The sequence below is a fragment of the Tympanuchus pallidicinctus genome, unplaced genomic scaffold, assembly GCF_026119805.1.
Source record: "Tympanuchus pallidicinctus isolate F22 unplaced genomic scaffold, pur_lepc_1.0 scaffold3, whole genome shotgun sequence".
Taxonomy (NCBI): Eukaryota; Metazoa; Chordata; class Aves; order Galliformes; family Phasianidae; genus Tympanuchus; species Tympanuchus pallidicinctus.
This window is the reverse complement of record NW_026294747.1, coordinates 44,243,595-44,269,827: the sequence shown is the minus strand read 5'-3', so window position 1 is coordinate 44,269,827 and position 26,233 is coordinate 44,243,595. Positions and strand designations below refer to the sequence as shown.

Genomic DNA, 26,233 nt, shown 5'->3' with positions numbered 1-26,233 from the left:
TAAAATATTTAACTTAGATATTTTTTTGTTCACGGGTTTAATTAGTTGCATAGGCATCTTTTTTGGAGGGGTGGGCGCAATACAGACTTCAGTGAGGAAGTCGTATAGTGATGTTGCTGTGAGAGCTGATGTAAACTTGAGTATGTTCATCAATAGCTTAGAGGAGAAAGGAGTCAAAGAAGAGCTTATCTTACGCTAGCAGAAGGGTGGAGTTTGGAAAATGTGTTCTTTAAACAGTGTAGAAAAACTAATAATAATAATAATGGTCTAGGCAAAGGTAGGTTAAGGAAATGTAACTTCGAATTACTGGAACTGTCCTAACTAGTTTGTTTGGTTTTTGCTGCTTCATTTTTGTGGACCATTTTCTTTTTCTTTTCCAGTGCACTCAGCCCTTGCTAAATGAACTGATGCCAGATATTGCAATGGGGGTGTCAGCCATGTCTTTAAAAGACAGAAGACTGCCAGAGCTGACTGTCGATACAGAGCTAAGCCAGACGGTTACAGAGGTAGGGCCTGGTCCACCCCAGCACATTTCATGTATTCAGAGCAGACACATGCCTACTTCTCGAAAGAAACATGCAATAGAGCAAAAAATAGATGCTCGAGAAAATCAGCAGGAATATCCTGACTTCTATGACTTCTCTAATGCTGCGTGCAGACCTTCCACTCCAGCACCAAACAGGCACAGTCCTTTGCCTTCACAAGGCATATATTATGGCCCAGATTTGTATAGCCACAATAAGGCATCACCGAGTGGCTTAAAGCCAGCTTATCTACCTTCCCAGATATCTCCTAAAAAGCAAGAGGATTCTAGGAGGGAATACCTGATCTCCCAGGATGGGCATCAACACAGACAAAAGAATGAGCCAATACACCTCGATGTCTTAGAACAACCTCCCCAGCGACTGGACTTGGCGTTGGCTACCCAGGAAAATGCTGGCAATGGCCCAGTTCACATCAGGGGAAGAACAAAAATGGAAACTGACTTAACCTATGGGCTAACCTCCAACAGACCTTCTCACTCTGCATACACCTCTGAAATGCAAGAAGAGAGAGCCAGTAGGAGAATGGCAGACGATGAACCATTGGAACATGGAACACAGAGAAGTGCGGATTTGGAAAGGGAAGATGCAGTGAGCAGAGGAAGGAGGTCTCCAAACAAACCAGACTTCCTGTATAAAAAATCTGCCCTATGAAAGCAACCTCCACTATTTCTCTGTGCCTAAGAGTTGTAAACTTCCCATTCTTTGCAACTTTTGGCCTGACTTCTGTCAGACAAATTCATTCATGCCAGCAGATAAATTCACTTTCATCCTTTTATTTTGTACATACATTGCTTTACACAGATGGCATGCTATCAGATTTAATGCTGCTTCTGGTTTTATTTTGTGAGAAACCATTTTTTTCTTAGCAAATTTAATTAAGCCTTTAAAAAAAAAACCTGGTACCTTTTTCTACAACCTGGTAGCCTTTTGCACCTGTACATCTATTTTAGTGTATTAGTTTTGTACTAATCTGTTGAACTTTATTGTCACATTTAAAGGACTGTATTTTCATACTTTTTGCATTTTCCCTTTCACCTGCCACTTCCCTGTGTGCACTGAGCTGCACATTATGAAATGTATTTTCTTATGAGATAGCAACAACGTGTTTATTTTTTAATTATAGGAATTCCAAAGAACAGCACATCAAAACACTACATTTTTAGTTAAATTTTTTTCTCTAGATCTGAAATCTTCCTGATTTTTATGACTACAGCAAGAATCCAGTCTAATGTTTTGTTTGAAAGGTTCTGGCAGCTGGTCTTACCTTATAGCAAGTTCACCCCAAGAACTATACATGAGATTTCAGGTAACCAAGGTGATATTTAGGAGTCTAAATACCAGTAAAATTCACCAGGATCTGATTCTGTTTTCTTTGTGGTTCACACTTAACTGCAGAGAATTTGGTCAGCCAAGAGCACTTATCTTATTAGCCAGGCTAGAGTTGTTTATTTGACCACACAGAAATGAATCTAGAAATACTGTAAAAGGGAGAGTAATAACTTGTTCTTCCAGCTGCTCCCTACCTGAGAGGAAGTGAAGAGAGGAGTTGAGGATTCACACTAAATCCTGGTGTGTCAGTAAGTCAAGGCATAGTATCCTGTGCTGTTGCCTGAATAGTAACTCTCCAGTTGAGAGGGTTCTCTCTCCACCAGAGGTGCTGAGGTGACTGCTCATTGCCTTGCTTTCTCCTGCCTATGATTTTAAAAAAGGGCTTCACTCTTAGAGATGTTGTTCAGTGTTCCTTATCTGATCTGAAGTATTGCTGACTTGTAATTGCCACTGTTCTGTGAAAAAAAATCATAGTGAAGAGTAACTACTCTAACATTAAGTGTGAAGTTTTAGCACTCTTAAATTACATTTCTCATCCCCTTACCTTGCTTTTTGTTTTTAAAGAACAGAAATGAGATTCATCTCATACTATCATATAAAGAAGGAAGGATTTGGGGCTGGCTCCCTCCTACTGGGTTGAGATTCACCAATGCAGCTGTGTGACAGTTGTAGTTCAGTGTGTTCTCCTTAGTACTTACTGTTCAGTTCTTCCCATGGCTTCATTGCATGTAGGGTAGGGATCTGGTGCCACTGCAGTGTAGTGATTACTGGTGAAGACCTGATTGGTGCGAGTTTTTTTTTTTAATTTTATTTATATTTTTAATGCATCTTCTATAGTGAGGAATTTCCCATTAGCTGAAAACATTAATCCGAAGTATGACCTAATAACTACATCAAGATTAATCAAGGTTAGGCTGCTTCCTGCCTAACCAGCTCAAAATGCTTAATACTATTCAGAGAAATCTTGTTGCAATCTTGTTTTACTGTTAACTGATGGCAGTTTTTCTTACACATCTTGTTTTATTACAGTTTGAAAGGCTTGCCAGCCACAAAACAATTTTACTGAAATATGTTGAATATTGCATTCCAGAATTACCAGATAGCTTCTAGAGAAATGAAGATGTGGGGTTCTGAGCCAATAAATTCTAATGCCCCCTCTATATGTTTGCCTTCTGCTTCTATGAAAGCTCCGCAGATGCTCTTTTTGAGATACAGCCCTGAAAGGCACTGTGTAGGGTTGGAGGAGAGACATAGCTGAACTGCGCAGGTCATGTAATGTTTTGTGGGTGAGGAGAGATGGGCTTTTTTTCCTCCATTAGCCTCTTTTGAACCATTTTTTAAACTGCAGTTGAAATGAGTGCTGACCTCATCACCAGTGCATATTACCTCTGTGGGGCTGCTGTGTAGAATACTGTTAAATGTCAGAAGGTGCTGGGAGGAGCAGTGCTCCTGTGGTTAAGGACTGAGGCTCACTGGTTTTATTCTGAAGGCTGAGCACAGTGCTGTCTTACTTTGTAGCTCTAAGCAGACACTTTGGTCTCGTGCTCCTGAACACTAGAAGCATTAACTTTCATCACATAACAGAACCTGAAACTCACTGCGTGTGTGTCGTACATACGTTGTATCTTGACTGCTAAAACATCCTAGTAAGTTTTCTGAGGACAGCTGCCCTGAATAACTTATTTTCACCTAGAGTTCATAAATACGCTTTTGAAAGACACTACTTTGACCAAGAGTAGCTTGTGGCACTGTGTGCCTGGGCTGAGGAGAGGCTGAAATCTACACTTAACTCCCAAGCTTGAAATTGTGGATGCACGGCTGATACAGACCGAGAAGTTTTGAGGCTGTGATGTGAGGAAAGTAATAGATTAGTTTGGCTTTGGAATCAGCTGTGAGAAATGCCTTTCTGGAATGGAAGACAGCTCTGCATTTTAGAATACAAAACTGTTTCTGAAGTCTGAGAGGCTGAACAGTGTTAAGGAGAGAATAAAGTATTTAAAAGTAGGTGCAGAAGAAAAGGCGAGTTCTTTCGAGGCCAAAAAGACAATCAGGCCAAAAAGACAATCTGTTTTCACTTGTATATTTTGAGTTAGGAAGAAGGTAGCAGCTAATGGTGGCTGTTCTTAAGTTGAGAAAAAGAATTTGTCCAATTACTGGAATTGTTTTTGTAGTCCAGGGTGGAATTTCCTACCTAGTTGGGGGAGGGAGGGGAGCAGACCGTCTTTCTCCTTTTCATGGAAGCACCAATCAGAAGCTCGTTCTCCTGTATTTTGCTCTCAGAACACACATACTTATGCTACCTGCTTCTTGTTGTTCTCTTTCTACTGAAACTTTGGTGCAAAAGCTCCTTGTTTACATGAAGCACTTTCTGATTAGGCTGGAAATTAACATGTTTTCCTCCTACAAATCTGGTGGAGGTTGTGGTTTAGTGACTGTACGTTGCTTTAGGATAGAGATATGAACATTAAGCTTTCTTAGATGAGGGTGATTTGTGTTCCTTATTCTACTAAACAGAGAGCTCAGACTTTCATGTAGTGAGCAACATGCAAAAACTTCTTTCCACTTTCCCTGACCCTTTCCTCTTTTCCTTAATATATGGACAAATAATTCCTGAAACAGATTCTTCCTTTGAAATGTTTTATTGTTACCGTAGTTGTGTGTTAATAACTGCTGTATTGATGGGCAGTTTCTTGTTATATTTTTCATTTCTGAAAGCTAAGGCTGTGGCCACCCTTACTTTATAAGCCTTGGTTTTGGGTCCCAGAATGTCCCAAACGTTTGTCTTTATGTGTTTCTTTGGTTTGGGGTTTTCTGAAAGCATACACGTGCTGTTTGAGGCACCGTTATTTCTTCTAATGATTATATGCTTCTATGGTGGAGGTGGTGCTGAGCTCTGCTAAAAGCAGGGGACAGCTGAGATGAAACTGTAAGACCGTATTTGGGTTTTCTGTGATTCTCTGTATTCTGGGAGGCAGCCTTTGCCTTCTGCAGCGTCACAGTTCTGTTTCTTGTCCTTGTGTTGTTACTGGTATAAAGTCAAGTGCCTTCAATGCTAAAGGCTCAGAAAAACTTTCTTAAACTGACTTCATATCCTATGCAAGTGTTTTTTTCTACAACCTGCATAACCAGTACTTTGTAAAACTTGTTTACGCTTCAATTGTACATAGTGTTTTTTAAGAAAAAATAGTATTTTTATTTAGGTACCTCCAAACTTGAATTCTAGTCTTGTGTGATACATTGTAAAACAATACATTTCTCTTTTGAGTACCATTGCAGTTGTAAAAAGGTTTTCACTGGTTCTATTTTTCTACTGTTGCTGAGAAGCATGTAACACTGACTTTATCCTACGTATAGTTGGCATTTCAAATAAATGGCTTGTATAGAACGCGCTTGTGTGGCTTCTTAACATTAGGCACTGATCTGGGGATTTTTGAGCCTGCCTGTTGCTGTAATTCTGAACCTGCTGACTCCTGGGCTCAGGGAAAGGCACTGATCCAGAAGGTGCCCTGTCACAGGAAAGGCTCTTAAGAAAAACAGGGTCTGACTGTCCTGGAAAAAAGTTACACGGCCATTGAATGAGGATATGATACAAAGCACTGTAAAAAGTGGAATTTAAAATTAGTGGCATCTTTCAAGACATGGCAAAAAAAAAAAAAAAAAAAAAAAAAAAAAAAAAAAGCCCTTTAGTGAGATATTTCAGCAAGCTCTTCTGGTAGAGCTTAATTGTGACTGTTCGCTATCAGTGGTAACAGGACTATTCATAGGCAAGGCAGCCAGACTTAGCCTTTGTTTTAGAAGATGTTTATTTTCGTAGAGCCAAAGACTAATTGAATACACAGCATTCTTCTCTTGAATTGCAGTTATCCCCTGTCAGCTGGATCTTCATTAAATCTGTTTCACAGGAACAACTGTATTTTACTCCTTCAAAGAGATGACAAGTTTTAGGAGCATGTCATGCAGCAGGTGAAAACGCTGACTACGCTCTTTGATGTACAACTGACATACTTTGGGTTAAGTCCTGGCATAAGAGGAATGGGGGGAGAAAAGTACTGTGTGATCTCAAATACTAATTGACATCCTCCTCCTCCTTCCCAGCAAGATGAGTTTTATGAGCAACTTCCTAAACCCGCATTTCATTGTTGCAGGCGTTATGTTCACAACAGCAGCTGAACTTCACAGAAGACCTTGAGGGCACCTTTTGGAAGAACGTGCACCTGGATTAAAAGTCTGAAAGGGAAATTGTCTACTGCAGTGCCCAAGTAGTTGATGATCACTTCAGGTAATCTGTGCTAACTTAGTGTAGGCTGATGCCAAAAATGGGCATTGCCTGGCTTCAGTCTTGACTTTGTGTGAGACTAGAGCTGTAGTATCTCATTGTTCCAACTTACAAAGATCCTGTAACTGAACTGGCTTTAATTTCTTGAGCACGGTGAATGCTGGGACTGAGTCTTGCTGTAGTATCACCTGTGGCATGGTAGCTGTTGCTGTGTTTTGCGTTGAAATATATATATATATGCTAGAGGGAGAATAGCACGTTTTTCAAAATGCAGGGTTTCAGTTCAGGGTGATCTGAACTCAGAGATGAAAGTGAGGACAGCCCTTGCCTCTGTCCTTCTGCCCCCACCCCTGTTTACATGTAACTCATTACAGAAGCAGAGGACAGTTTCACTGTTGTTTTCTCCTGCTTAAAAAAATGTATGTCCTCACATGGAGAACTGGGTCAGAACTGGAAGCAAAGCTCTAAGAACAGCAGGTTTGGCTCGGCCCAAGCTGACTCAGCCTCCCACAGAGGTCTCAGCCATATGGTTGACATAACAACCACTCTTGTGGTGTTTGGCTGGGTTATGGATGAGCGTGGAACATCATATCTGCATTTCAAAAAACAAGACTGTGCAGACAGAACACTCACTTAATTTTTACATACTTTAATTAGATATGCAGTTGTAAGTCCTGTAACGGTTGCTACAAAAAAGCACATACAATACTCAGAGTTAAATTTAAAAGCAACTATCATTTTGCATGAAAACAAACTCATTAATTGAGCCTTTGTTAGAACTAGCTTATGTAAATGTCAAAAACAATAGGGCAAATGATAAATGCCTGATATTCTTCTAAAAACTCTCATTAATGATGAAGCAGAATAGTACCCCAAACAAGTCTTCCAATTACAGAAAGCAAAAGTTTAGAAATTAGAGCTTTCCTAAAGCAGGATTTTGGTTTTGTGAGTATAGAAAACAAAAGCCCTACATTAGGCTCAAAATAACTTACGAAAAAGCAAAACTTAATTGCAGTTAACGAAATTCTTAAAAAGTCAGTGAAACATCTCCTGTTCCTTGATTATCACAGTGATTACAAAAAGATCCATCCCCCTTAGACTGTACAAAACACCAGGATGCCGCAGTGTCTCCAGGAACAATCTAATTAGCAGAGTTTTTAAAATCAAAGCTAGTTAAAAGTGATCCGACAACACCCCCCTGCTGCTTATTTTGTCATTTAGTACCTCTTCCTCAATAGTTTCTATTTTAGTGAGCAGATAAAAATCTGTGACACGTTGTTGCATGTAAAACATCACCACACGATATCAGAAACAAGATTTTGAGTTTATAAAAACGGATACAACGTTCTGCTGCATAGACTGACCCCCGATTCCTCACTTCTCACCTCCGTAGGCAGCACCTCCACGGCAGTGAGCACGCAGAAGTACAGCGTTACTTCGTGCACGTGATCTGAACCAAGTTCTAGAATGCATTTCACCAACCGTGATCAAAACCAACAGACACCGTAACTCGGGCCTGCTTTACTTTACGTGGAGACATGGCTCCCTGTGTGTAGTGAACAGAAGCTTATTTTGCACGGGGAGCATCTGCTAGAATCACCACAACCAGAAGAGGTGATACAGAACTTTTCAAAGCAGGCAAGCAATGCACTCCAGTCTTGGAAAACAGACTGCATACAATGCCCGTATTCTAGGATGCTGTAGAGCTATAGGTGCTAAAAGTAAAATACTTCAAAGGAGAAGAGGAATAAACAGTGGCACAATGTTCTTTCAGCAAGCAACCCTCCTCCTGGAGATGAGGCCAGCTCTCAAAGAACATCAGTGATGAAATCCATACAAATGCAATGTACCTGTTAAGAACACGTTATGCGCTACAAGAGAAGGAAATGAGACAAAATGAAGGTGGAGGCAGTTTCTTGGATAGTTGGATTTTGAGGAGAAGCCAAGTATTAAAAACGTCTCTTCTTTCGCATTGTTTCCCCAGCTGTCCTTTCAGCCTCAAATCTCCTAACTGCAGTAGTACTGCATCCTATTAGTCCGTCGTCTTTTCCGTGACTGAAATTCTTCAAAGAAGTGCTGAATGTCTTCTCTTTTAACAACCTTGGGGAAACAATAAGAAACCCGAGTTGTGGTACAATGGTTCTTACATGTATTCCATAGGTAATGCACAAAGCATTTAGAAATATTTTTAAATCTCCGATTCAACTATAGTGAAATAGCTTTCCTGTCTTACCCAAAGGAAATGACTGATGCCTGAGTTCCAGCTTAAGAGAATACCAAGAGGGAAATGAGTTTCCCAAATGTAAAACAAGCACAGGGAGCAAAACTTTTTGTATTTTTAATTGTTTGGCTACTTGCTTTTATGATGAAAATAATTAACACAAAGCAACAATTGACAAGCTCACTTCAGACACACTGTAACTAAGTGGTGGTTTAACATATGTAGCTTCATATGGAGTTTCAAAATGCTTTTGTTAGTAATGGCATACAACTTCTTCAAGGAAAACCACCTACGAAGTTATTGTAAGACACGTATTATTGTCAGCAAAGTTAAAGAAACAAGATTGTCAAATTCCAATTGGATCAGGACTGTCCAGTCTCTACTGCATTAACCAGCAACTCCATGAAACAGAAGAAAACCACTACAGCGTAGCACAGCAGTAGCTGAAAACCGTCAACAATATTTTAAAACACCATTTCTGTTACCCAGTTCTTCAAATTCTGCAAGCTGCAGCTTACCGTTCCCTCATCTGCAAATCTCCTGAGATAGTCAGTCAGTTCTGTCTTTAGGTCGTTGTATTCTGGATGGAGAAGTGAAGAGAACAAACAAGATACACAGACTTAGTTCACGCCTGGTTCAATAGGACAGCCTGTTACACTTCTGACCTTAGATTTACTTGAGAAATCTAGACTTGAACTGGGTTAGAAGTTTCAGCAAAAATCAAAGAATGAAACAACTTTGGGTAAACAAGAGATGTCTGATAGCTGATCTGCCTGGCCTCTGAGGTCTCTGTTCAGGCAGCCTTCAGAGAAATGGGCTGGAATTCAATATGCTGTGTTGAACAGATCCCAAGATCCAGCCTTCACCATAACTTCTCCCAGACACCAAGACATGGCCAAAACAACAGAGTAAAGGGAAAAGAAGCCAAAAAGCAGAACTGTAAATTATTGTTTAGATGTTCACGTCAGAAGACATCACCATCACTACCCTACCCTAGATGTTAAACTGTGAAGTTTCCATGCCATCTACTTCCTTAATGTAAGTTACAACAACCCCCCAGAGATGACAGACTTTTCTATAGTTACACTGACTGAGGTTTGCAATCTGTCATAGTCTTCTACGTGTTGATTTCAGACTAATTTCAAAGTAAACTGCACATCCAATACTGATCGCAGATGGTAAAACTGACTACTTTCATATTTACCACAGATGAGTTCTACTTGCTGGACTCTGTTCATGCTGTTAAGGGTGTCCATCAAAGGGTCTCTTCTGTCTGTTTCTTGATCGCTGGTGCCTTTGTTTTCATAAGCCAAGACAGTGTCACATTCGTCAGTCAGGAACTGGACTTCGAGCTCTGAATACATTTTCTGGAGAATAATGGAAAATTTACTTTTGCACTACAGAACTTCTCATACACCGATGCTCTCCCCTACACCTTTTTGCATTCAGTATCACAAATAACACCAGAAAGAATAAAAAATTATGTTCTGTATCATGCATTTTGGCCATTTCCTCATGATGACTTCCAAAACAAAAGTGGCTTGGAGTTGCAAAGGAAATACAGATGTTTAGAAGCTCCTCTAGACTGTGTTAGTTCTGGTGTGGGTCTGGTATGAATATGTCACGGGGAGGGATTTTATGTGCTTATAATGCAGCATAAGGACATTCTCAGTCCTCTATCTGCAAGCTTCTCTTCAAAGCTTCTGTGGGAGCCCCTTCCTGCCTCTCCCAACTTCAGTGATTACCATGAAAGCATGATACGTACCAAACAGTCTTCACAAGTGCATAATTTGCTTCTCCAGTTTGATGGCCAAAAGGTGGCGGTATCTTTTTTTAAAACCTGCTTGCTTTGGAGCTCTTTCAGCTTGCAGCCTGATTCTTCACTCTTCACACCTACCTGAATTGAAAAACATTACTCAGTGCTCTGCAATTTCAAACACACACTGTTCTTTCCAGCACACCATTTTCCTTATACAAGACTTTTCTTTTGTCTTTGACACAATTTCATTCACACAAGGTTTCTGATGTAGTTTAGAAGTTCCCCCTGGACGCACAACTGTTCTTCAGAAACTTAAAGCACCAACCATAGGTTTTAAAGAAACCTGAGCTGGACTGTTGTGAAAATGCAATTACAATGCATAACACCACTTCATTATAACAAACTCAGAAGTTGCCTCACAGTAAAGGCAAAAAGGCTGACCAGATGGGATGCATCTACCCTATACGCAAAGAAATCTGGCACCCTTATCTCTTTTATAGGCAAGTTCTGTAGCTTGGGCTGTGACCCACTGAGACCACGGCTGTAGTGTCAGCAACTGAAGAGGAACACAGCAATTAGCTAGAAAACGTTCACCTGCTCACTGATCCTCTAGAGGAAGAGGTGAGTTTTGCTTCATGTACCATGAGTACAAAGATGAACAGGACAGAAAAGGCAGCACAATTTACCTCTGGACAAGCAGACCCAGTGCTAGTGGATGGCTCATTAATCTGCTCCGTTTGCTTTTCTTCCTTTATTTCTTGGTGTTCTGGTCTGCTTTCTTTTTTTATTTCTTTCATTTGCTCTTCAGTTTCCTCAACATTCAGGACAATCCCTTCATCTTCAAGAGAGTTTGCTTTGGTCAAAGGAGGAACTAGAAGATAAACAAGCGCAGAAGCAAAAATAACAGTGACTTTCTGGCATGGTATTTCAGATATCTCTGTACTGAAATGCTTGTGCTTCTTAGCACTCCTTGAACATTATCACAGGTTCAGTAGCTATCACACATTTTTTGCTGACTTTGACCTTAAACAGTGTAATGTCATTCATCAACAAAGCAGAAGAAAGACTTATTAGTGAAATATCATCTCTATGCTCTTAATTTTCTTCACCTGCAAACTGTGAAGCATAGGCCCACAGGAAATGGCAGTGTTTCATGCAGGCTTGACACACCATTTCATGGAAGTCTCCGCTGTCAGGAGGTACCGCACCGAGATGCTGTTGAAAAGAAACAAGCATGCAGCACTTGAATGTTTGCTGCAAATCAACAGATTCAGCTCTAGCTTTAGATGAAGAAAAATAACTGCCAACACATTTTCAGCACAAGCATATGCTGTCCCAATAATTCTGCAACAAATATCAGCATAACAAAGACTGAAAAGAGTTTATCAGGTGTCAGGAGAAAAAAAAATAATCAATAAATAAACCGTTCTGTCTTTGCTTATGGGCCTCTGTTTGCAGTCCCATATGCCTTCTGCTTCCCCAGAAATCTCAGTTCTATCTCAGTTCTAAACATAGTTTTTCTAAACACTGTCCTAAGCACAGCTTATTAAGATACCTACCACACACTTTAAGAGCCTACATAACTTTATGATTCCTTCCCTGTACGTATTCTAACTTTTCCTACTGTTCACACACTGGAATTGAGAAGAACTGCGTCCCAAATCTCTCCATAAACCTCTAAGAAATGATTAAGCAATCAAAAGCACCACCTGCTTTCTTTTGAAAAGCATTCTTACAAAGCTCACAGTATGCATCTTAATATTCTTAATAGGTACATTTATAGAAAAGAATGCTGTGGTTTAACATCCACAGCAACTATAATTGAAGCCAATCATCCTTTTTTTTTTTTTCCCCTTTGATCCTGTAACTTCAAACGTTTTACTTTCTAACAAGCCAGTATGGAATTTCACTCATGCCCCTGAAGGGAGAAGAGACTGAAGGAAGCCCTCATGCTCACAATTTAAGTGGAACACTCACCCAAGTGCTTCGCTGCTCCTGACAGATTTTCCTGAAGTCTGTAATCAGGCACCAACAGTGCCGTTTGTTCCTTGCTATTTTAAGTAACTACAGTTTAAAAGCATTCTTCTGATTGACCTACTGAGGTAGGTGACGGTATGTCTCAGCAAGAAGCTTCTTATCACTGATTCTAATGATTAGAATTTTCTAATTAATGAGACTGATACAGAAGTCATTGTTTTATTCTGCGGAAGGAACCCTGAAATCAGTAGTGCTCTTGCTAATGGCTTTTGTCTGGAGGGAAGAGCAGTGCAAGATTTAATATTCCCCTACATTAAATGAAAAGAAACATCCCAGAGCATACATAATAATCTTTAAAGAATCACAGCAAAACTTCCCAAGTAAAAATTAACATATGGACTTACCTGACGCTAATTTATTTCTATGCAAATTCTGCTACTTATAGTTTCCTTACCCTTCCGTGGAACCAGTCTTCACACACTATGCACTGGATCATTTCATCTGGGATCTGGATGGATGGTCACTTTATTAGCATAAACATCAACCTTCAGAACCTTCCCCAAGCCTCACACAACAGCCCTGTGCAGAGCAAACTGCGTTTCCATCCTCACCCACCCGCAGTGAGCTGCCATTAATGAGCAGTTCTAGTCAGTTCGCTTCCCTGAAGTTAAACAGCGTGTGTAATTTGTCATACTGACAAGCCTATGGAACTCTCAGTTACTATTACAAAACTTGTTTTCCCAGTAGAACAAGGCATTCTCACAGAAAAGAGCTGAAAGAGGTTAACACGGTGTTGGTATCTTTCTTCCAGTGAACAGAAAGGCATGAGCAGGCAGCTGAGCCGACAGGTGACATCTGGTTTGTGTAAGAATGCCACAATCCTGACTTAGCCATCCACAATACAGTGTAATACAAACCAATTTGTTACAGAATGGTTAATTAATGATTTCTTTAAAGACACTTCTACACTTAGAAGAGATGAGTTTATATTATCCTTTTTCCTACTTAAAAAAACATATGCCTGGCTTTACTCCCTGACTTCTCTGAGTGCCAACAGAAGTGTGTGTACATAAACCCAGTACTGTTTTCACACTACAGACAGAGGAAGAGCTCTGGCTGCCACCAAGGAAGGCCAGTGCTGCTGCTATGGGACAGACTCCTCAGGGCAGAGCCCTGTCAGAGTGCTGGTGCAGGCAGGAGGAAGCAGATTCTGCTCTCCTTTAACACATCTGTTTGTTCCACGCTCCAAGTGGTTCTCAAGATAATGAGAAACAAATCTTCTAAGGGAGCTGTGCAACTTTATAAGGAGGAAGTAGAGACAGCTGCAACAGCATTTCATCCCAGTGCTGGTGTGCCTTCCTTGTCTGTCTTCAAGGCATAAACATATTCTACCACTAGAAAACCATGAGAATGGAACCACTTTAGACCGCACATCACAACCAAAACTGATATGGGACAGAAAGGTTTGTAAAGCAGGATCATCGCCCAGGCGCAGCTCAAGGACCACCCTGTGCACATTCTTTCTGCTTGAACGGCAGCTATGGAGGCCCACTGCTGGATTTTGTATTTCATACCTCATCTTCAGGATCAGGGTAAGGTCTTTTGCAAGTACAGTACAAGCCGTAGAAATTGTCATTGTATTTATTTCCTGAATTCACTTTGCCCTTTTCCTAGAAGGAAAGGAAAAACTGTTTCAGTACACAATTAAGTGAAAAACAAGACAGAACAGCTGCACAGCCTGGAATAATCCCCGTTCCTGTTCAGCATTACTCCTAAAACCAATCATCATGCACACAGCTTGAACATCTAAACATCACCCAGAGACACCTGTGCCGTGCAGTGAGCAGAAGATGGGGCATACAAGGAATATGAGAGGTTGCTCTGAGTTAGAGACAGGCTGGTGGTCTCACTGCCAGGTAAGCTCCTCTCAAAACACAGCTGATACATGGCCAGGGAACCTCAGAACCGCACAGAGTTGCAGCCCAATGCTGCCATATGATGTTACTGCCAATGCTTTGTGCTACCATTCTGAGAAGGAAGCAGGCAATGTGAACACCCTCCTTCCATGATGTCTGTTGCATTCTCAGATGGATGCTGATGACTGTTGAAATGCTATGACTGATTTTGGACTGATTTTACACTAAGTGAGGAAGGAAGAGCCACATGACCCACTTCATTCACTCAGAGAGTAATAGTGACACTTTAAGACTATCACAGGTTTGCTGCAGAAATCACCTGCTGTCAGCTCCTGGCTTAAAAGCTATGGCTCTGCCCTGTTTCCACCAGACCAAACAGAGCATACACACCCACTGCTGCTTCCATGTTGTGTGTTATTGTGGAAGCTGCCCCACAAGCACCTCTCTCTCACTGCCTCCCTGAAAGGTCACCAACTGCTGGACTACCTGAAGCCACCACTATGGAAGCACAGAAGAGTTCCTCACATCCAGCCTAGACCTGGTCAGACTTGTGGCTGCAGACTCACATTTCTGGCCTCACGCTGGCTGCGGGCATGGGCGAAGAGCAGGGAGATGTCTCTGCTGCTCTCTGCACGTTTGGCCCCAGGGTCTCCAAGCAGCACTGCAGCTCTCTCCCACTCACCCAACCTGCTGCTACATGCCAGCACTATGGCCAGAGGGAGGGCACTGACCTCCTGGGGCCACCGCTCTGTCTCTGCAAAACCACCCTCCAAACTCACCGGGAGCAACTTGCACTGCAGGTTTTTGAACTTGCTGTTTCCACAGTCACAGCGAAAGTTCCTGAAAAACAAAAAAACCGAGCCACAGAACGGTTTGGGCTGGAAGGAACATCAAAGCCCCCCCAGTTCCCACCCCGTGCCACGGGCTGGCTGCCCCCACCACATCAGAGTCCGGCACCCTGTCCAACCCGGCCCTGAGCAGGGCACCCACAGCTCTCTGCGCAGCCGTGCCAGCGCCTCAGAGTGAAGAATCCCTGCCTAACACCTAAACTTGCACCTCCCTTTCAGTTTAAAGCCGCTCTCTTTTGTCCTCTCGCTATCAGACCGCGCAAAAAGTGGCTCCCCAAACCCCCTTTACCTCCCCCCCCTCCCCTTATCGGCTCCCCTCAAGTCCTGGAAGGGAAAAAAAAACGACCTCCGCACCTCAGCGCCCAGCACACCCCCTCGCGCTCAGCACGACCCCTCAGCCCCGTGCCGGTACCTCTTGGTGTAGAGCTCGAGGAGGCGGTGGGAGCCGTGACACTCGTAGCTGCACGCCAGGCAGATGCCGGCGGGCTCGGCGCCGGGCGGCGTGCAGGTGCTGCAGGCGTACAGCGCCTGGCGCTTCACGGCGCCCTGCGGGGACACAGCGCGGTAACGGGCGGCCGGCACCGGGACGGGGGTGTGAGGGAAGGGGGTCCCGCTCCCGGCCCCGCCCGCACCTGGGAGTAGCTGCACCGCTCGTGGTCGCTGCCGCCCAGCACGGCCCGCGCCTCCTTCTCCAGCTCCTCGTTCTCCGCCAGCACCTCCGCCAGGGACACCACGGGCTCCTCCCCCGCCCCCGCGCCGCCGCAGCCCCCCGGCCCGGCTCCCTCCGCCGCCGCCGCCATGGCCGCGGACGGATGCCGAGGCGGGAAGCGCGCAGCCCGAGCGGAAGCGGAACCGGGCGGCGGGAGCGCGCGTCACAAGGCCGAGGCGCGTGGCCGAAGCGCGCCTCCCTCCTTCCCTCCATGGAGCTGGTGGCGGAGCTGCGCGCGGGCGGCGGGCGGGCGCGAGAGGTGCGCGTGCGGTGCGCGGCGGAGGCGGGCGGGGAGCCGCGCGGGGAGCTGCGCGAGCTGCGGCGCGGGCTGGGAGAGCTGCAGGAGCGAGTAGCCGAGCTGCTGGCGCCCCTCGTGCTGGAACAGCAGCGGCGCGGCGCGGCGGGCGGAGCGCCGGGCGGCGGTGAGTGGAGGCGGCGAACGGCGGCGCGGGGCTGCCGGACTTGGGAGCCGCTGAGCGCCGCGTGTCGCGTCCGGCAGGTGACGGCCTGAAGGAGGAAGAAGAGGAGGAGGAGGATGACGACGATGAAGACGAGGAGGAGAACGGCGTGGACGCGGCGCGGGCCGAGCTGCCTCCTCCAAAGCGGACGAGGGTGCAGCCGCCGTGAGGGCGGCGCCGCGCCGGATAAAGCGGTGACGGCGGAGAGCGGCGTCCGTTGCCGCCGCTGTAAGGCGCCGTAACGGCGCTGCCCTCCGCGCGGCCACGAACAGCGCGGGTAGGCGGATAAACGTGGAACCCTTCGGCGCGGCCCTGTGCGGCCGGGCTGCAGGCAGAGCAGCGATAAGCGCCTCGCGTACCGCTGCTGTCCGACGCTGCCGTCCGCACGAGCGTTTTACCCTGCTGACGCTCAGACTGGGAGACAAAGCGTCTGAATAAATTAAACACTGAACTGCCTGGCTTTATTTGAAGTGGCGCAGAAAGTTGGAAAAGGGGCCGAGTAAATAAACGTACTTCGGAGATCTTTATTAGCAGAGAAGGAAGCTGCTGATCGAAATGGCCAAGGCAGCGCTTTGTGCAAAAAAACCTGCAGCTACGCCCGCAAACGGGCCGGAATGGCTCCCGCAGGCGATCCTTGCGCCGTAATGAACGTTTGCAAGCGGTGCCGGCACTGCTGCGGCTTCGGAAGCTCGCTGCTGAACACCGCAGGTCTAAAGCGAAACGCACCGCCTTTCCTAGCGCGGGAGTAAATGCGGGCAATGCTGCAGTAACACTGAGCTCTTTTTTTCTGTCAGGATGGACACAAAATGCTGCACCTGAGCTCCAGGAGAGATTGGTAGGCATTGGGTCAAGGGCAGTCACGCAGATCGTGCCTTTAAACAATCATTTGTAGCCCTTATTGCAGCCACGAAACTTACCAACAATGAAAAAGGTACCGGAGCTTCTCGGGGACTTCAGTAACCCCGAACTAGGAGCTCGCTGCTGCCACGTGCTGTGCAACTCCTGAGCTGGGGAATTTCCTCAGGGCTGCCCCAAGCCAAGGAGGTACAGAAGGCTTTGGTGAGGTTTCTTGTCAAAGCAAGTCTCCTTCACACAGGGATTGCGGTGTACGGCAGTCTGCTGTCTGTGCAGTGGTTTGAAAAACTGCATTTGCTGGTTCAAACGGCTTTGAGCCTAAATCCACTTCAGAGTGTAAATGTTTTAAGTTTAAAAAAAAAAAAAAAAACAGTTTAAAATCATAACCGTGATATTTATTAGGCACTGAGATGGTTTTGTGAGGGAGCAAATAAAAAGCTCACAGTTCTACTTTGCTGCCAGGAGAAACATTCTTTGTAAGCAACCCATTTTATTGCAGCTCACTTGAAGGGCTGCAGCCATACCTTCTGCTCTCCACTGGACCCGCTCTCCCACAAGAAGAGATGAAGTGGCTCAGCAGTAGTCACAGAACTACTGCAGAGGTTTTCCTGAGATGGTAAAGTACTGTCAGAAGGCAAGGCAGCTGATGACACTGCCAGCCAGGCTGCCCAGGAGCAATGCTCAAGCAGTCTGAAAAAGCTTTATCTTGTGACACCGACAATAAAAAAATGCAGAACAAGTGGCACAGAGATAAATATTAATAAGCCTTAAGGCTACTCACTTCCTCAGCAGAAAAAAAAGCTCTGAGTGACTGCTAGGCTGACAAAGGTCAATTATTTTTCCTCAGGACTTCATTAGTGCCTCTGCATTCACAGCTTCTGGGTGAGAGAGCTGTTCAAGACAGAAGTCTGAACCAAATCTTCTTGAGTTAAAAAGAGCTTTTCCACCTCTAACTGAAGCTGTAGCAATTCATCTTTCCCATCCACTTGGAGGTAAGGTTGGAATGAAGAAAAGTTCTGGTATAAGCAGATCTCACATCTGGTAAGGCTACTATAACTCACAGTAGTAATGCTACTGCTATAGAAACAGACTTGTGCTACTGCCATTTACAATTAAGAACCAATTCAGAGGTATCACAGTCTTTAAAGAGATTTTATAACTTTAAACTTAATTAGCTTGTACACTACGTCAATTTGTGTAGCAAGCCACGATCTTCTGTGAGAACAAATTAGCCTTGACACTATCTAAAAATCGTCACTGTAATCAGCTTTAATTTTACTACCTCTTTTACAAGTAAAAGCCATCTAATCACTATTTTTATAGCTTTTGCTTGCTCTCTTGGTGAGAGACTTCACCTGTTGATGTTCCACTGATGCCAGAAATGCTTGATGCACCAGCAGAGGAAACTTCCTTTTTCTCCCAGCGCTGTCAGCTACTAATCCCTATGCACTACATTAATAGGTTATACTGTTAATAGGTTATTGCTCCTTCCCACCTTAAGCTCAAACCTTTACAGATGTAGCACTGGCTTGAACTAGTTCACACATCTTTCTGCAGTTAGTTGTGAAACTCACTGCTTTCAGACAGCTTTAATTAAAAAGTTCAGCGGAAAATTCTATAAACACAAACCAGTGTCTGTGAGGCACTGCTGCAGGCAGCACGTGCTCCGTATCCCGGCCACGTGGCTCTCACTTCATTTTCCGTTTTTGGTGCTTCCTCTTCTGTTGTTCTCGTCTAAATAACTAGCATTATAGCAACTTCTCAGTTAAAAAGCAGCATCAAATAAAAGAAAATCCCGCTGGACATCTCCATGTTATGCACAAGTAGAGAAATGGCAAAAGAATCAGTCATCCAACCAGCCCCAACAATTCAGGCTACAGCCAAGGAACTGGGACACAGAGAGCAAAAGGACAACACAAACAATCAACCAAATACACACTCTAAGGGATAGGAAGGACAGCAATGAGCAACAGCCACTGAAAGCCAGCACTGCTATCTAAGAACAAAGGTACACAATAAAACACCATTAACATATCTCTGCATTAACAGACTTCTGTTTATAAACATTGAAAAGTTTTTTATTTTATAGATAAATAAGATGGTGATCTTTAGAGTTAAGAAACAACACAACTTAAAAGCTCTGACTCCAAAAGACAGGAGCAGTCAGAGTTTATTCTTACTCCAGCATATTAAGATGGCAGCTTCCTCCTTTTCATATTGCACTTTGAACTTAAAAACCTTCTTGTAAAGGCTACATCGTGTTTTTAGGTCCTAGCACCCCTGCTGGCATCTGAGACCACAGTCTACAAGTATCTCCAATGCAACCAATGTTTAAGGTGCTGTAACCACCACCCTTGAACACAGCAACACATTCTTTCCAAAGCAGGAAACAGATGATAATGTCCAAGATTCCCTTAAAGTTGTCAGAACTGGATTAGCATTTGTGATCATTAGGTACTGACAATCACGTACAATCAAATAAAAAAAAAGAAAAGAAAAGTGAGAAGTTCAGTGCATAACTGTTTTGGGCCTACTGCTTTTGAAGTCCATATTTTGCAATGTTTTCACAATCAGAAGGTTACTTCCATCATGGCTCAAAAATTTAGTTACTCTAAGAAGGACAAAACACAGTCCAGAAGTCAGAAATAAATGTGACATCAAAATAGCACTGAAAAACGGTGAAATTATGGTAAGAAATGCCAATGGGATTTCAGTGTGACTGAAGAAAGCCACATTTCTTTCAAGAACAAGAGGGTATCTTACTCAGAATTCTGGGAAAGATAGTATTTGTCCTACAACAGGCTTAGAGCACTCCCCAGCTTGGTAACACTTTAACTTTCACAAATGTAAAGTCTTCTTAACGCATCAGTACTCACACAATATGTTTTTGCAGGTCTGGAGAGACATTAGAATAGTAGAAAATTCCAACTGTAATTTTACCAAGGGAGATTTCTAAAGAAAGAAGAAGAAAACACAAAGCTTTGTGCTTCTTACAGCCCAACGCCAGCACAAGCTGCTTTTGACACTGTAGAGAAGAAGTTTAAAGCACCTCCAGGTCTGTGCCACTCCTCACTGCCTGCCTGCTACTTGCTATTCTAGTCAATGGAGAAAAAAAATATATGATACCTCAGAGAAAAAACAGATATCTTTCTCTCTTCAATGATTTGCACATTCTTTATTCTTTGCTTCCTGCATTTCCTAAATTTATTTTTAAAATGTGTTAGGAGCACTGATGTATGAATTACTTTAAAAAAAAAAAAAAAAAAGCAAAAAACTGTTCTAAGTGCAACTTCTATAATCATCTTCTGATTTTTTTTCTTTTACATTTATCACAGAAGAATTATCTTTCCATTGATTTTACTCCAAGAAAAATGAAGGACGTAGCTTTTTTTTTTTTTTTTTTTTTTTTGTGCACAGAGGAGTAAAGTCATAGAGCAGAAACTTATTTTCCCAAAGAATGTTTCAGATGGAGTGTAGCAGTTCTGCATCATTAAGGCAAAATGAGGAATACTTCCATCATGTGTCACATAGAACTCCCCCACTCAAGTCATTTTGATAGACCAATACTTTAAAAACTTTTGGAATGAGTTTTTTTTTTTTTTTTAATAGAAAACAGTCACTGTTCATTGCTTAAGAGTTTGAAAGAAAAGGCTCTTTCCAGCCTTCGCTCAGAACTTCGGTCCTGTGATTAGATCAGGCGTATGCAACTGCTTCAAAACAGCTACAGAAACTAGAAATTGAGTTAAGTGTCAATCAGCTGTAATCTACTGATCTGATTAGAGGCCTTCACAAATGTTTGATGACGATTGCAAATAACAGCCAAGCAGATAGGAATGATGCAATAGCCAACAGTTTTGGGGTCAGCTCTCGTACAGGAATAGAGGAACAAGAACATCTGTAAATACGGTATTAAAAAGATTATAGTCCACAGCCAAAAAGGCAAGGATAGCAGTCGTACTTTTAAGGAGTGCGTCCATGTGGTTCCCTCCTGTGGTTCCTTGGGGTGCTGCTGAATGTGCTCCAGTGCCAGTTTATTGTAAGTCTCATTGATTTCAAAGACATAATAAAAAGCTGCAGCACTTGCTAGCAAATACAACCCCACACCAATCCAGCCCATCCTCTGGCGGAAGTTCATCATTCTCCATGCTCTGCACCTGTAACAAAATGAGAAGTACGAATTCAGTGCAGCTTGGAGGAAGGGGACACAGACAACGCTTGGTTTTCATAAACTAACGTTTCATAACTTTCGTGACGCACAAATAAAAGCAATGCATGCACCCATTTCTACAGAGCCAAGTTTCTCTACAGCAGAGGAAAGCTGTATTCCTATGTCAGTAACAGCCTAATGGTAACTCCCACCAGAAGTTCTGACTAATTTAGAGCCTACAAGTTCTAAGAGGCTACAGGCAAGCAATGGGTTAGCAAAACCAATGCCCTGAATTGGGGAAGTCATTTACCCCATCTGCTCTCAGTGCCTCTAGCCACAGGGTGAGAAATGCAACACTTCCCATGAGTTGAGAGATATCAGAGAACTTTGGAAAATTCTAAGATGAAAGCAGCCAGCTAGTGACATGAGCAACACTGCTTGTTTGCAGTGCACTAACATCCAGTTTTATTAAGTTTCAGCTAAGTGTATGTCAAGGAATCATACTTAAAAAGTTTTCAGTTCACACATGGGAAGATGCATACTAAGCATACATACTTGTACCTGCTGCACAACAAGGATATGTACGACTGCAGTACCTAGCAGTATTTCTGTTCTACTACGTGCGCAGTTACAGTAAATCTTCTGGAGGAAAGAAGGTGAACACACACATTCACCTGACTCAGTGCACAGTAAACTAGACAGCAGTCAACTGCCATTTTCTTCTCCTTCCCCTCCTCCTGAAAAAGCACAAATAACTGAAGCTCCACAGACACCACTGGGCTTGATTTTTATCTGCTGGCTGTACAGGTGTAAGTCACTTGAAGCCTTCTTCAAACAAGCCACCAGCACTCCAGCTGAAGGATCTCTATAGCATCAAGGAAGTCATCATCACCTTCACTCAAAACAGCTCTTGGGCAGTTTTCATACTGTCAGGGTCCTATCCTTCCTAAGATTTCTAGGAGAGAAGTGGAATAAAACTTTGCAGTACTGTTTAAGCAAAACATACATAGGTTGCTTCAGAAATAATGCCTCCTATTTATTTCCACAGAAATTACAACAGGTACAAAGAGCACAATAACACTATTTGATAGAGACATTCTCAGCTACTAAACACTATTTCTCAACATATTTTTGCCCAGAGAGGCTCTGAATGCCCTGTCCCTGGAGGTGTTCAAGGCCAGGTTGGACAGGGCCCTGGGCAGCCTGGTCTAATAATAGATATGGAGGTTGGCTGCCCTGCCATTCTGTGATTCTATGTGATTCTGTGAACATGGGCACCACCACGAGCTGTGCATTTCATCAGTGTGAGCCTGCATGCCGCATTTGTAACAGAAGTATACAAGAATTTAACATCACTGACAGCAAACTAATTGCACCTTTTTAGATTCCCCCTCCAAAGACCAGAAGCTGCAGCTGAGCACCAATTACAGAAGATTTTATGGTTTTCCACTTCTGAAGGACATCCTCAATCCTGACCTGACAGAATTTACCAGGGCAGCACTGGAGCAGTCCTTCTGCCCCTGACACTGCTACACGTAAGGAGACCAATGCAGCCAAACAGGCAGTGAGACACCAGAGAAAGCCACTAGTTATGTCTGCGGCATTTGTTGTTTAAATTATAATTTCTATACATCTTAGCAGTACGTTGTCTTCAAATACACTCAGTTAACACTTTTATCAAGACAGCATGGAAATATTTAAGAAGCTGCCTGGGTAAGAATCAATTGGCAAGTGCCAGAGTCCACCTCAACGCTAAGCCGTGATTCATTTTTCCAAAGCTGGGTGTATTACAGAGCACTAACGGTACTCAGAAGTCTTCAAAAGCAAGGAGCACAGTAAAAGCACAAACACCGCTATAAGGGCAGTAATAGTAAGAAGCTCAGCAGGAGCCGATTCCCTTTGCTCTCACTACCCAGGAACAGCCGGAGAAGCGCTGCGCCGGGTCAGGCTGAACGAGGCATAGCCCGCGCCCGGTTTCTCCCCCGTTCTCCCTCCCGAGATGCCACTGCCGCTCGCGGCCTCTCCACATGTCCCGCCGGCTGTCAGCCCAGCGTCGCCACCCGCGGAGCTACGAGACCCCCCCGGAGCGGCCATGCTCCCGTGACTGCGGCTCTCGTCCCTCCCGCGTGACCGCGAGCATTCGACCCGCGCCGCGCGGACGCGGCTCGGACGGCTTCCTGCGAGGGAGGCGGAGCCCCAACCTTCAGGCGTAGCTGCGGGGCAACGGCCCCCTCACCGCGCCGAGTTCCGCCGTCCCGGAGCCAATGCAGCCCCTTACCTTCCTCCGACGGAGAAGGAGGGAGCGGGAGGGCGGCGGTGGGCGGCCCGCTCCCCTCAGCCCGCGCCACCGCGCCGGGAGGCGGGAGGACTCGCCGGTCCGCGCCGCCGCTGCCGGTCCGCTGCCATCACCACCCCGGAACGGCGCCACTTCCGGCATGAGGAAACGACTTCCGGTTCTCGTCCGACTGCATCCGGGACGTGGCGGGGCGTGCCCGCCGGGCGGCCGTTGGCTGGCGGCCATCTTGGCGAGAGCCCGCGCCTCTCTACGGCGCCGTTGACCTCGCCCAAAATGGCGGTCTGGGCTCGCCGTTGAGGTCGGCCTTCCTTTGTCGCCCCTCAGTTACCGCCCCGAGTTTTACTTGTGTCACTTAGCCGCGCTAGCCAGGTGCGGTACGCCAAAGAAAGCAGCGATAGAGATGACCGTGGTGTGGAACAGTCTCTCCAGTGACACACATTGATGTGATTATACGAGTCCGTCTGTACGCAAAACCTGCTGCTTGTGGGTTGCTGTTGAGTTAAATTCTTATGAAAAAACGCCACGTCTTCAACGAAGGCAGAAAATCATCTAAACCAGCCCCCCAAATTGCTGAGCCAGGTCTGCCTAGCTCACTGGTTTACATCACAGCAGTGTTGGGAAGGTTTGTGTAAGACATTCCAGCTTTGAATTCAGCAACCGTTTAGCACTTATTTCCTGTGCTGGGACTGGGAAGGTGCTGGTGAGGCTATATATAAAGCTACTGCAAAATTAAGTTTACGATGGTTTGTCATTCTGTTCTTGGTGTTTAAGTGAAAAGTGCTGGAAACCGGCGCTCCGGGTTCTATTCAGAACAGCTGATGACCAATCGCTGCGCTGCGGTTGTCTCTGAGGAAAAAAAAAAAAAGACGACACCTGAGAACCCACAACAGAAAAGTTCTCAGGCGGTGCTTCCCTGCTTATTCAACGGCAGGTTCCGAGTCCATCTCCAGGCTCACTCTGAGGACCACCAGATGGCGCTCTGTACCACAGACAAAGGCAGCTTCTGCCTCCCGTCCCGACTCCGGATGCAGAAGAGATTTTGTACGTGCGTTGAGTGAGGATTTTCAACATTGTTCATGAAATTTAAAGTTATAAACTGTGAATTGAGTTCCGGATAAAAATGTTGTAGACATGAGTAACTAAATACCATTAGGATGCTGTTTTTCATTAAATGCCATTCTTAACTTTCTTACCGGTAGTGACATCCCAGCTGATCCAGAATTAAAAAGTTTCCCAGGTGGCTCTAACCTTCTGTTTATGTATGGCTTTATTCCTGATGTTACAGGTAGTGATGGAAAACTGAATAGCTGTGGCATCCTCTTTCCTTAAAAGTGCTGATGGTGAAGGGAACAATTCATATTCTCCATATTAAAGCGGGGACACATGCATAGTGAGACTCACATGGTTAATATTCAGACTGTAAACAAGAGAAGATAGAGGCCTGCTGAATCAAAAGGAATTAACTTTTAATGGCCAAGTTTATTTTTTTAAAAGTACTTAATCATACATTAAAAAAAAAAAAAACAGAGCATCTGAGTTTTTACAGTCTTTATAATAACTCTTATGCCAAAACAGTTATAGAAAAATAAAGTTTACTTTGAAGGTAAATTAAAAAAGCATCGGGAAGCATTGAGAACTAGCTGATTCATAAAAGTCAGGAGCTAAATAGATAACAAAGCCAACACATCAGGGCCTCACTGCCAAAGTACCTCAGCAAAGCAAGCAGGGCAGGCTAGGTTCAGCCAAGGGTCTGGGTTACCCATCAAGCAATGAAGTAGGTCTGAGGTTAATCTGGGAAGGCAGCCACTGGTTAGCCTCAGGTCCACTGAGGATAACTGCAGTGAAACATAGTGATTACCAGGCAGATCCTTACTGATAAAAAAAGCTGAAGTTAAGTTTGAAGGTTAGGCTGTAGGTCAAGATCGAGATTGAGAAGAGGGCCTGTGTCTAGGCACAGCCAGGGCTAAGCCAGAATCTGATACCTCTACAACATACCTTAGATATAGATTAATCTGAGCCCATGGCTCAGCTTAAATGGGGCTCCTGAGCTCGTGGCTGGGGCAGGTGAGGCTTGCTGGGGGCTGTTAAAGCCTATCAGTTCACTTAGGACCCTGACAAATTATTTGGGACAAATGAGGGCTGATGGAAAGAAGACAGAGGAGTTGGTTATAATAGTTGCATTGAAACAGGGTTTTCATACTTAATGTTAAATTAAGGCTTTCACTGGGCATTCATACATAGGGCCACATTAATGACAAATATGTTTTTCTCAAGAAGTCATCTACCTTTCACTTTGTAGGATGCTGATTTTTGATTCATTGAAAAAAAGTCTAAACCAGACTTTTCATTAGAGATTTGTGATCTCTGTGGAATCCAGCTATGTTGGGTGTCCAGAGAGAAAACTGGCATGATCCTATGCATCAGTCTTTGGAGAGCCTGCATAACCTTAGCCAAGAAGGTAAGGCTAGTTTTAGAGTAGGTCTAGGCTTCTGAGAAGCAAGGGATGAAGCACAGAGCTCCTTCCAAATGCACCCTTTTATGTAACAAAAAGAGTTAATACAGTGTTCATAAATAAAGAATATAAAGGTTTTTTAGTAAGTTTTGAGTAATGAACACACACAAAAAAGCTGCATCTTAGTAAAAGAGAATACTTTCTCTTTGGTGTTTTTTTTTAATTCTCAAAATTAAACTATTTTTTTGTACTCAAAGTTCTATCAGTGAGTGAATGAATGCCAAGTTTTTGCAGCTTGCAGAGTATTTGTTGTCAGTTATGGGTAGTTGTATTGAATTTTATAGTGTCCTGCTGTGTTGCAATAACTTGTTTTGATCACTTACGCTGTTGTTTATTGAGAGACAAATCAAGTTATGTCAGGTTCAGTATCATGTGGTTTATTTCA

General features: G+C 44.0%; 3 protein-coding genes and 1 long non-coding RNA gene across 8 annotated transcripts in view; 2 read left to right on the top strand and 2 right to left on the bottom strand.

Annotated features, from left to right (window-relative positions):
- BTBD7 (BTB domain containing 7) overlaps window positions 1–5,259 on the top strand; it is a 51,546-nt gene extending 46,287 nt beyond the window's left edge. For all 3 annotated transcript variants that reach the window (XM_052693623.1, XM_052693625.1, XM_052693624.1), the window contains one exon: window positions 381–5,259. In XM_052693623.1, the coding sequence (XP_052549583.1) occupies window positions 381–1,196 (816 nt within the window). In that variant the 3' untranslated portion in view covers window positions 1,197–5,259. The remainder of the gene's footprint in view (window positions 1–380) is intronic.
- A 1,526-nt stretch (window positions 5,260–6,785) lies between these two features.
- UBR7 (ubiquitin protein ligase E3 component n-recognin 7) lies at window positions 6,786–15,708 on the bottom strand. Its single transcript, XM_052693965.1, has 11 exons — window positions 15,504–15,708; window positions 15,284–15,417; window positions 14,803–14,863; window positions 13,682–13,777; window positions 12,562–12,615; window positions 11,240–11,345; window positions 10,817–11,001; window positions 10,137–10,268; window positions 9,576–9,738; window positions 8,890–8,951; window positions 6,786–8,250 (listed from the first exon to the last, which is right to left on the bottom strand). Exons 1-11 carry the CDS (start codon window positions 15,669–15,671, stop codon window positions 8,158–8,160), a joined length of 1,254 nt encoding a protein of 417 aa, XP_052549925.1. The 5' UTR covers window positions 15,672–15,708; the 3' UTR covers window positions 6,786–8,157.
- A 137-nt stretch (window positions 15,709–15,845) lies between these two features.
- On the top strand, window positions 15,846–16,489 carry LOC128085938 (uncharacterized). Its single transcript, XR_008209173.1, has 2 exons — window positions 15,846–16,002; window positions 16,080–16,489. It is a non-coding gene; the product is annotated as an uncharacterized LOC128085938 (long non-coding RNA).
- Window positions 16,490–19,038: 2,549 nt separating this feature from the next.
- Window positions 19,039–23,477, bottom strand: LYSET (lysosomal enzyme trafficking factor). Of its 3 annotated transcripts, none has more exons than XM_052693961.1 (2): window positions 23,319–23,477; window positions 19,039–21,047 (listed from the first exon to the last, which is right to left on the bottom strand). In XM_052693961.1, the coding sequence occupies exon 2, from the start codon at window positions 21,029–21,031 to the stop codon at window positions 20,636–20,638; it is 396 nt and encodes a 131-aa protein (XP_052549921.1). In that variant the 5' UTR covers window positions 21,032–21,047; window positions 23,319–23,477; the 3' UTR covers window positions 19,039–20,635. The 3 variants fall into 3 exon arrangements, with proteins under 3 accessions (XP_052549921.1, XP_052549922.1, XP_052549923.1); XM_052693962.1 differs by lacking the exon at window positions 23,319–23,477 and adding an exon at window positions 22,531–23,018; XM_052693963.1 differs by lacking the exon at window positions 23,319–23,477 and adding an exon at window positions 21,715–22,415.
- Window positions 23,478–26,233: the final 2,756 nt, after the last annotated feature.